Below are 13,401 nucleotides of genomic sequence, written 5' to 3'. Positions count from 1 at the left end.
TATATATAGTATATACATATTTATTTTAGTTTTTCTTTAGATTTTTTTAGTTTTATTTATGATGGTAAAGCTGAATTTTCATCTGAATTTTTCAACATTCTTTTCAGGATTTATTTGAAATAGACATCTTTTATAACATTATAAATGTCTTTACTGTCATTTTTCATCAATTTAATGCATGGTATACATACATATATAAACCGATTTGAGCCAGTCTTTTGCGGAGTCTCTCTCTCATTTTGATATTTCATATTTGTGTTTATTATTAACTTTGTATATGAGGTAGCACAGTAGTAAGTTGTCTGATCTTTATAGAGATTTCTAATCATTCATCTCTCAGCGAACTGATTATCAGTGGCATTTATTTCCATTTTCTTGTGTTTTCCCCCTTTCATTCAAACCCCCGCCGATTGAGCTGAAATGACTTATTCTCAGAAATCCTTGGACACTGATAACACCAGTAGTTATGCCACATTGCTAGATGGAAACTTTGAATTTATGTGATATTTATAACGCCTGTGGCATTAACCGACTTTATCCCCAAAACAGAGCAAAATGCAGCCGCTGCATTAGCCGTCTTCGCCGTTCTGTGCAGCAAAATACATTTTGTAGATTGCATGGAACTCCTCCCAGCAAGCAGTGCCTGCTTTATCCAAACGCACAGCAGCGTTCCTGCCCAGGCTCAGCGTAAGAAATTAATTTTTTTCATGAACAAATGATCACAACTTTGCTGTTTGTGTTCATCATTGGGTGTGGTCTCATATTTCTGGGTTCTATTGAGGGAACGAGACATATTGAAACAGCCACGGCCTTTATCAGCAACTGTCAGCATGAGTGATTGGTGTAAGGAATGGTTGACGGTGGGATGTGGTCGGTAGTTAGCTTATATCCACCTCAGGTTGCTCTAGACACCTGTCAGTAGAATGTCTGTCTCTGCTTTGGCTGTAGATAAATGCTCTCTATTAAAATGTTATTTTACATTTCCCATCTGATAGCATTTTGTGGCTGTGTTAATGTTTAACTGGCCTGTAGAGTTAGAGGGCAGGTTTGTTGGGATCCCACCCCTGTGATCAGGTATCTTACGGTTCTGGTTAATGTTTAACAGAGTCCTCAGGTCGTCTGTCTGGCAACCTTTATAACTAGACCAACATACACTGCTGTTTTTAACGAGTAGCATATGTTTGGTTGAATGCAGTGAATAGGATTTTTAAATGTACAAGAGGAGTTATTGGTATTTCTTTTATTAGTGGGTTTTCACTGTCACTGTTTTCTGTTGCTCATACTTTAAGGAATAGTTGTAAAAATGTACTTACCCACAGGCCATCCAAGATTTAGAAGAGTTTCTTCATCAGAACAGATTTGGAGAAATTTATCATTACGTCACTTGCTCACCGATGGATCCTCTGCAGTGAATGGGTGCCGTCAGAATGAGAGTCCAAACAAAAGATAAAACATCACAATTATCCACAAGTAATCCACACAACAGCAGTCCATCAATTAATGTTTTGTGAAGTGAAACGCTACAAGTTTGTAGTAAATAAATGCAATATTAGGTCTTTTAACTTCAAACTGTTGCTTCTGGATAAAATACGAGTCCTCTAATATCGCTTTCTCCAGTGAAAAAGTTGTCTGAATAAGGAGAGAAATGTACACAGATCAAGTACCTTTTACAAGCAAAAAGAGTCCAAAAAAGTTCTGACCCAACATGTCAGTGGATTTTGATGTGAGAGGACAACAGGGGATGGACTTTTTCACTGCAAGAATCATTCTTATGCATTTTAAAGTTAAAATGCCTTAATTATGGATTTGTTTCTTAAAAACATGCAGTTTTCTTTACAAGACGTTAATTGATGGACTGGAGCTGTGTGGATTATTGTGATGTTTTTATCTTCTGTTTGGACTCTCATTCTGACGGCACCCATTCACTGCAGAGGATCCATTGGTGAGCAAGTGATGTAATGCTACATTTCTCCAAATATTTTCTGAAGAGATAAACTCATCTACTTCTCGGATGGCCTGAAGGTTAGTCAATTTTCAGTCAATTTTAATTCTTATATGTACACTCTTAAAAATAACGGTTCTTAAATGTTTCTGTGATTCCACGAAGAACCTTTAACATCCATCCGATCTTTCCATTGCACAAAAGGTTCTTTATAGTGGGAAAAAGTTCTTCAGATTATTAAAATATTACATAAAAATGGTTCACTTGAAAGGTTCCTGGAACCAAAAATGTTTCTTGTATGCCATTGCTTCAAACCCTTTTAGAACCTTTATTTTTAAGAGTGTAGTATAATCATATAACATATAATTTCACACATCTGTCACAGCTTCTATGTAGTGAATTGTGTACTAGACAGGTTGCGTTTATGTGCCTGTTTATGGAGCTCCATCATACTTGCATCTCCATTCCTCTGAGCTGGACAGGAACATCATATATCCTAGTATAATCATTCTCATAAAGTGGGAACCAGGATGGACCAGTTGTGTCTGTGAGGGGGTGGGTGGACTTAGATAAGATAATCCATAGTGTGGCAATGCTTCTCTGCCCTTGTTTGTCACTGTCATTGGACCTTTGTACCCAATATGTTTGCATTTAATTAAACAAAGCACACAACTTTACATCACTTTCTCGACCATCAATATCGCATCAGAATTGATTACCTCCTGCCTTAAAAAAATAAAACATAAAGGAAGAACCTGACATGGAACTAATTAGCAAGACTAAATGAGTAATATGGCTTTAGGGCTACAACACACAGGCACATTGGCTAAAGCCAAAAGACAAAAGCTGCTGCCAATCAATCTTGAAGTTCTCTGTCACTATAGACGCATGCAGGCATGCGAGCCAGACAGACGTTTTGTATTGTCAGCTAATCGTGGCATTGTACTAAATGCATTGTTTCCCTGGCTAATATGAATGCCCACTTAATAGTGCTGTGGTTTTCTGTATGTCTGTGGTCGCAGGTGAGCACAGCGTACCTGTGTGTGTTATTACAGCCGTTCATCTCGTTTCTGCTTGAATAAAAAGGGGAGCAGGTGTTATCATTATTTAGACTTGATATTGGCATCTCCGTGCTCTTGGTGTCATATTAAAGCATATTAGTCCTCTGCAGTTTGTTGGCAGCTTTTTAAGCTCCTTTAAGCATTTAACATTATAATGGGGCTTGTTAAGGGGAGACAAAATTACTTTTCATTTGACAAACAATAAAACGGGATAAAATCTATTAGACGTAGAGTATGTAACCACATAGCAACCAAGAAAGTCTATCCACCTTATTCTGCAAGAAAGAGAAAGCCATTTCTTTGAATGAGCGAGACTTACGATGTATTACCCGCTATGTAAATATAGGTCTGTTTATGATTGTGATAATAAATTCCAATATTATGATAACAGATACCAATTTGCAATATAAAGCACTATATTGGACTGTTTTTGTACAGGTAAAATAATTGGAAGCGAATGACACTCATGAATGAAATCTCAAAATGTGTAACTTTAGGCCGTTCACACTAGGACGAAAACTATAACGATAAAGAAAAATCGTTCGAAATTCTGATTTAAAAGAATAGCAGATAATTGCATAGAGGAATGTTAATTGCACAGAGGAACAATATCATTGAAATCACTTTCAAAATGAGTTTTTCCAGCTGATGTACAAAAAAAAGGTTAACAGCCAATCAGCTGGAAGGGAATGACAACGTAAGCCTCGCAACTTCAAGTTACAAGCAGCTGCACCTGCTCTCACATTAAAAATAATGTGGAGAAAGTGATCTGTTAGCATTTTTTATGGCAATTATTTGACTGCTGCATGCAGCTCTGAAAGCACACAATCATCTTTGAACATTGGCATGGGCATTTAATACGTGCAATCACCTGAACTGTAAATGCCATGTCAAATACAGGAATGCCTTGGCAACACTTTAGCATTTTGGTGGCTTTGATTTGCACAGGAAAGCTGCATCATGTTTTCATTAGAAATGTTTATTCTTTGGAACGTCTGTTTTCTCAAGAAGTTGATTTGTTTTTTTGTGACAGTTAGCGGTATTTCAATTTATTACTATTACTTCATAGGAGCTTTTGGCGGTGGTTGTACAGTTCTGCTCGTGTTCGTTGGTTAGTTTGATATGTATCGCTCAACGTCGCCCCTACCCTTCCGTTTTTATCTTGACCCTCGTTATCTCACGCCTTGTTGAAAAACACCTGTCTGAATTTCACCTCGAGTTGGATGCAGCGCCGTGAGAGCGCTAATGTATTCTGCTGACATTCTGAGGAATTATTAGCCTCAGATATTGTTTCTTGTACTGACATTCCGTTTGAATATTAGATGTGTCTGTTGATATAGAGTTATGATTCCCCACCTCCAGGTAAACTGCAAGCATGCTCTCTCTGTGTCTGGGTCAAGTTTCATGTTTGTGTAAGAAATCTGACCATCGGCATTTCTCCTCCTGGTTTATGAAACATGAGCCTGATGCTACACCGTCAAGTCAGCCGTTATATTGTTCTTGTAATTTTGATGATTGTCTTTCCTGGGGATCTATTGAAGTGTGCGATGAATAACAAAGATATGTAGTTTTGTAGGTTTTATATGCATTAAAATTGGTATTACTTGGAAATTAACACACTTACAAATTCAGTTCAGTTCATTTTAGTTAATATTTTTTTCATTCATAAACAATCATATAATCTATGTTGCCTACTGCATTCGTTAGAATGCACTGAAAACATAGTAACCTAAACATATAAATTACCTGGTCAAGTTAAAAATTAGTTAATATCGCTGAATCAACCTAAATACATTAATTTCTACCAACAAAACTATTTTTTATGGGTTAAATCAGGTAGATGTAGCGCTAAAACTAAAAGCAATTGCAGTTAACAGTGCAGTTTTAGAGTGTAAGTTTTGTTAATAAAATGTAAGCTTATATGTGACCCTGGACCACAAAACCAGTCTTAAGTGTCAATTTTTCAAAATCATCATCTGAAAGCTGAATAAATAAGCTTTCCATTGATGTAGGGTTTGTTAGGATAGGACAATATTTGGTCGAGATACAACTATTTGAATATCTGGAATCTGAGGGTGCAAAAAAATCAGTCGAGATACAACTATTTGAATATCTGGAATCTGAGGGTGCAAAAAAATCAAAATATTGAGAAAATCGCCTTCAAAGTTGTCCAAATGAAGTTCTTAGCAATGAATATTACTAATCAAAAATTAAGTTTTGATATATTTACGAAATTAAATTTACAAAATATCTTCATGGAACATGATCTTTACTTAATATCCTAATGATTTTTGGCATTTAAAAAAAATCTATAATTTTGACCCATACAATGTATTTTTGGCTATTGCTACAAATATACCCCAGCGACTTAAGACTGGTTTTGTGGTCCGAGGTCACATATGGCATTTATATTAGGTTTGTTGTGTTTTAAATGTAAAACTTGGCCAATGCATAATCTGTGCCCTGTTTTTTTACATTATTTTACATTTAATAAAGGGCAAAATATGCAGATTTCTGCTTAATGAATTTAAATATGTTAAACTCTTGATAGTTAAAGGTATTATCAAGTAAGCCATAAATGTCTCAAAAATGCAATTATAGAAAAATTTATGAATATGCAAGTAGTTGGGGATGTGTGGTGTGTATGTATGTATGTATGTATGTATGTATGTATGTATGTATGTATGTATGTGTGTATATATATATATATATATATATATAATTATTTTTTATTTACTTTTTATTTTTTTTAATTTTTTTTTACTGGCATAAGGTGTGGTAACACTTCTTTCAAGCAGCCAAGTGAACATGGCCAATTCATGACTGACTCTATCACTAATTACACTTATGTATCAAAACTGTGTTTTCAGTGTGCTACAGCATCAGGCTGATGAGACCAGTCTGGACAGTCCTGCCACCTCAAACCAGAGCCAGACCCAGATTCAGCCCCTGCTGCACCGTCTGCAGCAGCTGACCTCAGAATTTCAGAGCGCTCAGACCCAGCTGTGTCTGACCCAGGAGAGAGAGAGGGAGGCCAATGAGAAAGTGCAGAGGTGAGTACAGACATGCGCTTTCTGGTTTAACATGGGAAAGTTTAAACAACATACCAAAACCATGTTAAACTATCAGTCTACCGGTCAAAATTCTGGAATGATTTGGATGTTTTTGAATATATATTTATCATTACCAATGTTTTCAAAAATGTTCTGCTTAATATTTTTGTGGAAACAGTGATACACTACCATTCAAATGTTTTAGCATAAAGACATTTAAATGCTGTTCTTTCTATTCATTAAAGAATTTAATATTTAATATCTGTAATTTAATATGGTATTTTCAGTTTTCACAAAAATATTAAGCACGCAACTGTTTTCAGCATTGATAATATGAAGAAATGTTTCTTGAGCAGCAAATCAGCATATTAGAATGATTTCTGAAGGATCATGTAACACTGAAGACTGGGGTAATGATGCTGAAAATTCAGCTTTTCATTACAGGAATAAATTACATTTTAAAATATGTTCAAATAGAAAACAGTTATTTAAAATTGTAATAATATTTTACTGTTTTACTGCATCATTAATCAAATAAACAAAAGAGACTTCTCTCAAAAACATAAAAAAATTAATGATTATTCCAAACTTTTGACCAGTTTTATGTGTGTATTTACATATAAAATTATTTTTCTTATTTATTTTGATTTGGGTTCTTAGGATATTTTTTCACTTGATAATGACAGTTTTGTCCTCATTTGCCCATTTACTCATTTTACCCTTCTTTAGTTTCAAGTTCCATACTTGTATGACTGACTTTCTTCTGTGAAACAGAAAAAAAGATGTTATAAAGGATGTCCGTGCTGCTCTTTTCCATTCTGTGACAATGAATGAGGACAGATGCTGTTAAGCTGAAAATGAGAAAAAAAGAACCATGAAAGCAAAATTACAAAATTAGTCTTTACAACTAAATCCACATGACTCATTTATACTCCTTATATGATGCTTTTTGGTCATTTTTGGAGATCAACAGTGTTGATCCTTATTCACTTTTATTGCATTGAAAAGAGCATGAACGTTCTTCACTTTTGTGTTCCATTAAAGAAGCCTGTTTATTCCTGTTTGGAGATATTCCTGTACTTGTTGGATGTTCTTAAAGCATGTTCTCTCAGTCTCTCTAACCTTGCCCTCTTGATCTGTTCTGTCACTTTTGTGTTCCATTAAAGAAGCCTGTTTATTCCTGTTTGGAGATATTCCTGTACTTGTTGCATGTTCTTAAAGCATGTTCTCTCAGTCTCTCTAACCTTGCCCTCTTGATCTGTTCTGTACATTTATAAAAACTGGTCATCTGGTAGATATTCCCTCTCTCTCCCTCTTGTCTCGCTCGCATGGGGGGCTCCCCACGCAAAGCAAACACAGGCCGGCCTGCTGATCTATTTACATGATGAATTAACCAAAGGGGGTGGAGATGCTGAGCTGGGGGGGTGCTCAAAACACAGAGAGAACCCCCCCACTACCCCATCACAATGACAGAACTTTAGTGCACTGTTTACACATGCCGCTCTGAAGGGTTTCAATCACAGCCTCTGCTGCATGACATGAAACTCCATATCCCACAATGCACTTTGCTTTGACCAGTGCTTCTGTCCTCACCTAGACAGCAAGTGAGTATCAGAGCAGCTTGTTTGTGTGCACTGGTCTGACCAAGCGGCGACCGCAGTGCAAGGTTCAGTCGTGTGAGTCACTACTGTCTGCAGCAAAGAGTCGAACTGCTCATTTCAGCCCTGCGCAGGACTGCTGGAAGAATCTCTAGTATTACTGGAAGCTAACAAGTTCCCTGTATTCTGAGAATCAGCATGTTATTAATTGCTCGAGGCCCTGAATTTGTGCCAAATCACTTCTTAAAGGAATAGTTCACCCAAAAAAATGAGCATCATTTATTCACCCTCATGACTTTCTTTGTTCTGTGGAACACAAAAGAAGATATTTTGAAGAATGTTGCACCTCGCTGATTTTCATTGCATGGGGGAAAAGAACATTGAGACATTTCTCAAAGTATCTTATTTTGTGTTCCACAGAACAAAGAAAGCCAAACAGCTTTGGAACAACATTAGGGTGAGTAAATGATGACAAAATGTTCATTTTTGGGTGAGCTGTCTATTTAAAGCAGTACTTCACCTAAAGACAAAATTCAGTCATTATTTACTCACCCTCACATCATTTCAAATCTGTTTATATAGGATATATTTATTTGATGAAGAGTTCTGTTTTTGTACATAGTGATCATGACCACGTTTTCAGAGAATAACAACCTGAATTTGGTCCGTTCCATGTAAGCCATCATATGACACCAGAAGACTTGAAATATAGCATACGAGTCACATGGACTGCTTTTCTGTTGCTTTCTGATTATTATTTTGTACATTCACTGATGTGTTATTTTAGATACCAGTAGAGATTCTATTTATATTTTGAATTAAATTAAAATGAAAAAATAAAATATAAAAATGTAAAACTTATTGAGAATATTAATAAAAACTACATATAAATATATATATTTAATGGTTATATAATATAAATATATTAAAAAAATAATAATAATTCAAAATATTAATAAAAATGATAACACTGGTACTAAAATAATAATAATGTCCCTGCTCAGCGGCCTGTTTTTGTCCCGTTCTGCATCTCGTGCATCGTTAAAAACCCCACTACAGTCGCCTGCGTTATCAGTATGATCTTATAGCATTTCATGCAAGCGTTTTTGTCAGGCATTGTCATGGCATAATTATAGATTACAAACAGGATCTTCTTTTGCATTGAAACATGGATATGTTGTCGTGCCATACATAAAACGTGCTGTTGTTTAGAATTTATGCACGGCTGCTGTTTACTCTGTGTTATTTGAGCTGGAATTGTTGGTTTTGCGACTCTGTGAATTCTTAATCGGGATTTGCGCTTTTGCCGGCTCTTCCCACGCGTGTATGTTTGGGTTTACGGCCACTCTCTGCAAACAGTGTTCACCAAATCCTCCCCAGCCCGCAGGCACACCTTGGAGATCCTGCCACGGAAAGGCAGACCTGTTAATTGTGCAAACATGACAGGGAGGCTAATGAATATATTTAAAACGCTAAAAATGTGCACACAAGGGGGAAAGGTGTTTCCGTGCATGTTTATGGAGGAGAGACAGTCTTGTGGTGTCTGTCTGCATGTTTGTGTGTTTTGGGTGGAAGTGGATTGTGTGTGTAATATGAAGGCTGTTTGCTTGTATATGTATATATGCTCATGTGCGTGGCCTGTTCATTTAGCAACAGAGACCTTTTATAAATATTAGTCTGCTGTTTTGAACCATCCCCTCCCCCTCATCTTCCCCCCTTTCGCTCCAACGTGACGCATTTCTCTCGGCCACAGAGCGCCTCTGAGAAATGCATATGGTCCTGCGGCTGCTCTTCAATCTCCCTGTACGGGAAAACAGGTGGAGATTTCGGCGGGAGCAAAGCTTGGGTCAGACCACTCCCATATGCTCACTTGATAAGACTGAGAAACCTCAGTAGGCAATACTAGCACTGGCTATGCTAAGCACGTCTTGTCAGGATTGCTATGAAGGCTCTGATAGAGCTGGGCTTGCTTTGTTGTTGTAAGACCGCTTGAACTCAATGTTATCGGTTCTTTTTATTTGAAAAAGCTTGGATTTAACAATCCTGAGCTCTCTACAACCTTCTACATTTGTTAAGCACACCTTTATTTAATGTAATGAATGAATTTATTAAATACTTAACTTTCAAGTCTGATTTTCAGATCACTGCATTAAGTACTGAAAGTATGAGTATTATAGAGATTTGGATCTTATAAGCAATCGTGCCAACCTAGCATTGTGCTTATGGCTTAAAAATTGAGAAGTACCGTATGTTTTCTTCATAAAGTGTAAAAATCTTGTAATTTAATTTATGCATTGTCTAAAATAAATTACTGTAATTTATGCATACAATTTTCTTTTCATTTTTTTGTCTGTCATCTTTAATTGAGAGATTGCAACCTGAACAAATTTGAGATTTATACATTAAATAAAATGCATTTGTATTTTTTTGTTTTATAGATGTGTGTATATATATATATATATATATATATATATATATACACACACACACATAGATATGGATATAGATATATACAGTGTGTATATATATATATATATAGAGAGAGAGAGTATTAGTAGTTTTGTTGTGCTTTTTTTGGTAATTTTTCTTTTTTTTTATATATGTCTATATAGTTTTTATTCATTTTCATATATAGACATAACAAACATAATGCATTGAATTTAAATAAAATGTATAAGCAAATCTCAAATCTGTTTGAAATATTCACACACAAAATTAATATATAAACTACAATCTGATATAAAAAGTGATTTCATGTAGCTTGAATATTATAACAAATAATAATCAGAAACCTTTTCTTTAATTCATGTTCATTTTTTAAGTAATGTCACTTTAAGTGAGTTTCGGTTTTATTTATATAAATTAAGAATCCTGATTTAATCTATTTTGTCATATTATCACATTTTTTATTTATTGCATAGTATAACATCATTTGAAGTAATGTCAAAGTTTCTGAAGAGTATATTTTTTGGAGCGGAAGCAGCATTTGTTTGGATGGAGAGAAGCAGGTCTGCTTTCGTTCCCCATTATTCATTTGCTCCTGAAGAATCCCTTCACCCTTCTAGATCTCCCTCCATTTCCACAGAGTCTGTGGGATCATCGCCCTCATAAGCACAGGTTTACTCACCCCGACCAATCACATGACACCACGCACAGGCTTCTGTTTGCCGGAGTAAAGGCAGGTGGATATTTGGAGGATTTGGGCATTGACACCAGCATGGATGTCTCACCCACTTTAAGAAGTGTCTACATCCACTCTCCACATCTTTCCGTTCCTCCAAGAGCGCCCTTGTGTGAGAAGGAAACCGCTAAGAGCTGGCCTGCGTTTGTCTTGCTCTTCTTTCATTTACACAATCACTTATTTCTGCCTTTCCGTTCTCAGGTTGGAGCGGCTGGTGGAGGTGTTACGGAAGAAAGTGGGCACTGGCAGTGTCCGGAAAGTCATCTGACTGACTGGCCGTCGGGCGACCTGAGCAGACGGCCACATCTGGTGACCAGGCTGCAGCGTTTAACTCTGAGCAAACAGCCGAAGCCTGGCCTGGGCAAACACAGGCTGGAAGTGGCATTCTTTCTCTCAGCCCTGTTCTCATTCCAGCCCAGGCTCAGAAACGCCATCGTAAATGTTTAACCACATTCTCTCTGCAGTCACCAATGAAACTACTGCTGCCAGCCCTTTACCTCCACACTCTTATCTGCTACTCCAAAGGTTTTCTTTCTTTCATTCCTTCTCTCCTCTCGGTCGATTTTTACTTGCAGTGTGACGTTAAGTCTGGTTAAACAAGGGAGATTTGATTGGACGATTACTTTGTGAGGTACTGAGACTTTATTTTTCATAGAAAGCCAGCTATTTTTGGACAAAGCTGGGATTTGGGGATGGACAAACTGGACTATAGATATTTGACATTTTTTCCAAATTAATAAAGGGAGTTATAACAACAATATACAGTGTATCAGTCAACACAATCAGTATTTATGATCATGAATGCTTGTTCGGTATTTACTCTTAAATGTTATATAATAATAAATTGTTTCTGTGATTAGTGTTTTTAGATATATTGGCAATAGAAATTATAGGATGAATCCTTAAAATATATATTTTGTAAAAATCATCAAATCAAATCTAATTATGCCGTCCACTAATAGAGAATATAGTTGTATAATTGTTAATTATTTGTTTGTTTTACATGACTCGCACAAACCCTCTTATTTAAGTAAATATGAAATAAGTCTTTTTGAGGAGAAATATCAGTCTTAATTTTTTTTCTAAATTTAGTTTTTAATTCAAATTCATTTTAAAACGACATAATCATATTCTAAACACAACTATATTCAATCAAACCCATAAATAATGGTCTTTTTAATTCAAGTTACATACACTAAATATTGTGCTGAGTGAAATATTGTTAAAATATTTACAATTAATCTTTACTTTTAATACTTTTTAATGTGCTCTTAAAATTTGTATTGTTTATCGCAAACACGATTTAAAATCATATCCCAGCATTTTTAGTAAAAAAAAAAAAAAGTCAGCTAATTTTGGAAGTGCACATTCAGATATACAGTATATTGTGGGAATGGCAGTTCTGAGAAAAAAAAGGGGGGAATTCTTATTAATGTGTTGCGAGTGTTTAATGGGAACTGCTTTGCATGCTGATAATTTACAAACATAAAATGGGCCAAAGAGATCTGTCGACCTTTACCAACGACTAGATACCCCAAACAATTATATAAGCATGCTTAATGTTGCCTTTCCCTGTCTGTCCTTCAGCAGAGCTCTTCTTCAGCCTGATCGATTATGTACTCAGAAATATGTTAGATGCACCGCTGAATAAAGAAAGGGCTGTTTAGGCCAGACGTGCCGCTGAGTGTCCCTCCCCTCAAATAAACGCCCGACACCAGGACAAGCTTGTCGATTTTCCTCCTATAGGTTACCGTGGAGATGGCACAACCTGGGTGTCCCGCCACATCCCTATGGAAAACACTTGCCCTTTGATGGTGCAACTTTTTTGGGGGGGGCCGAAAACTTTTGTTTTGAGATGTGCGTTTGATTTGTTTGAGATGTACATGTTTTAAGTGATTTGTTTGAGATGTGGATGTTCCGAGTGGGTGTGGAGGCTGTGTTTATTGGGGCATGTGGAGAGAAATGCCCCATTACCATTCCCAAATTCAGTGTGCGTGATCATCGACTTACAAAAAAACTTTTATACGCTTTAATTAAAACCGTGTTTCGGCTGCACATATTGAATGACCCTTAGAGAAAAGCACCACTGATCCGGTTGCTATAACGACACCAAATATTTCAAGCTCTCTCTTTTTCTCTGTCTGCTTCTGTCCTTCTCATAGTAGCTGTTTATTTATACAAATATAGTGCACATTTTCTGTGGGACGTTTTTATTTTTCCCAGGTTCTGATCAAGCTGATAAATTTGTGTCGTTTGGAATGTTAAAATTGTGCATTGTTGACACGGATAGCCTTCAATTCTAAATGGAATAAAACCTTTTATTATAAATTTAAAATATAAATATTAATTTAGACCAGGAATACCAGAATTTCATAATAGCCTATTTAAGCTCATTTGCTAATCTTTAAAATTCAATTAAAGGTTCCAAAGTGTTGTTTTTCTATAGAAGAACCATTTTTGGTTTCCCAAAGAACCTTTCAGTGAACTGTTCTTGAACCATTTTTATTAGTGAGAAAAAATATTTTTTAAAAACTCTAAAGAACCTTAGAATGTTAAAGGTTCTTCA

The 13,401-nt window shown here is 36.0% G+C and overlaps 1 protein-coding gene across 1 annotated transcript in view; it reads left to right on the top strand.

Annotated features, from left to right (window-relative positions):
- The window catches only part of mipol1 (mirror-image polydactyly 1), a 70,573-nt gene extending 58,969 nt beyond the window's left edge, over positions 1 to 11,604 (top strand). Inside the window, exons 12-13 of the mRNA XM_016539660.1 lie at positions 5,874 to 6,056; positions 11,037 to 11,604. Coding sequence (XP_016395146.1) covers positions 5,874 to 6,056; positions 11,037 to 11,103 — 250 coding nt within the window. The 3' untranslated portion in view covers positions 11,104 to 11,604. The remainder of the gene's footprint in view (positions 1 to 5,873; positions 6,057 to 11,036) is intronic.
- Positions 11,605 to 13,401: the final 1,797 nt, after the last annotated feature.

The sequence above is a fragment of the Sinocyclocheilus rhinocerous genome, unplaced genomic scaffold (genome assembly GCF_001515625.1).
Source record: "Sinocyclocheilus rhinocerous isolate Xijiao unplaced genomic scaffold, SAMN03320098_v1.1 scaffold1268, whole genome shotgun sequence".
In the NCBI taxonomy this organism is placed as follows: Eukaryota; Metazoa; Chordata; class Actinopteri; order Cypriniformes; family Cyprinidae; genus Sinocyclocheilus; species Sinocyclocheilus rhinocerous.
Note: the sequence above shows the minus strand (reverse complement) of the source record. Positions and strands in the feature narration are given on the sequence as shown.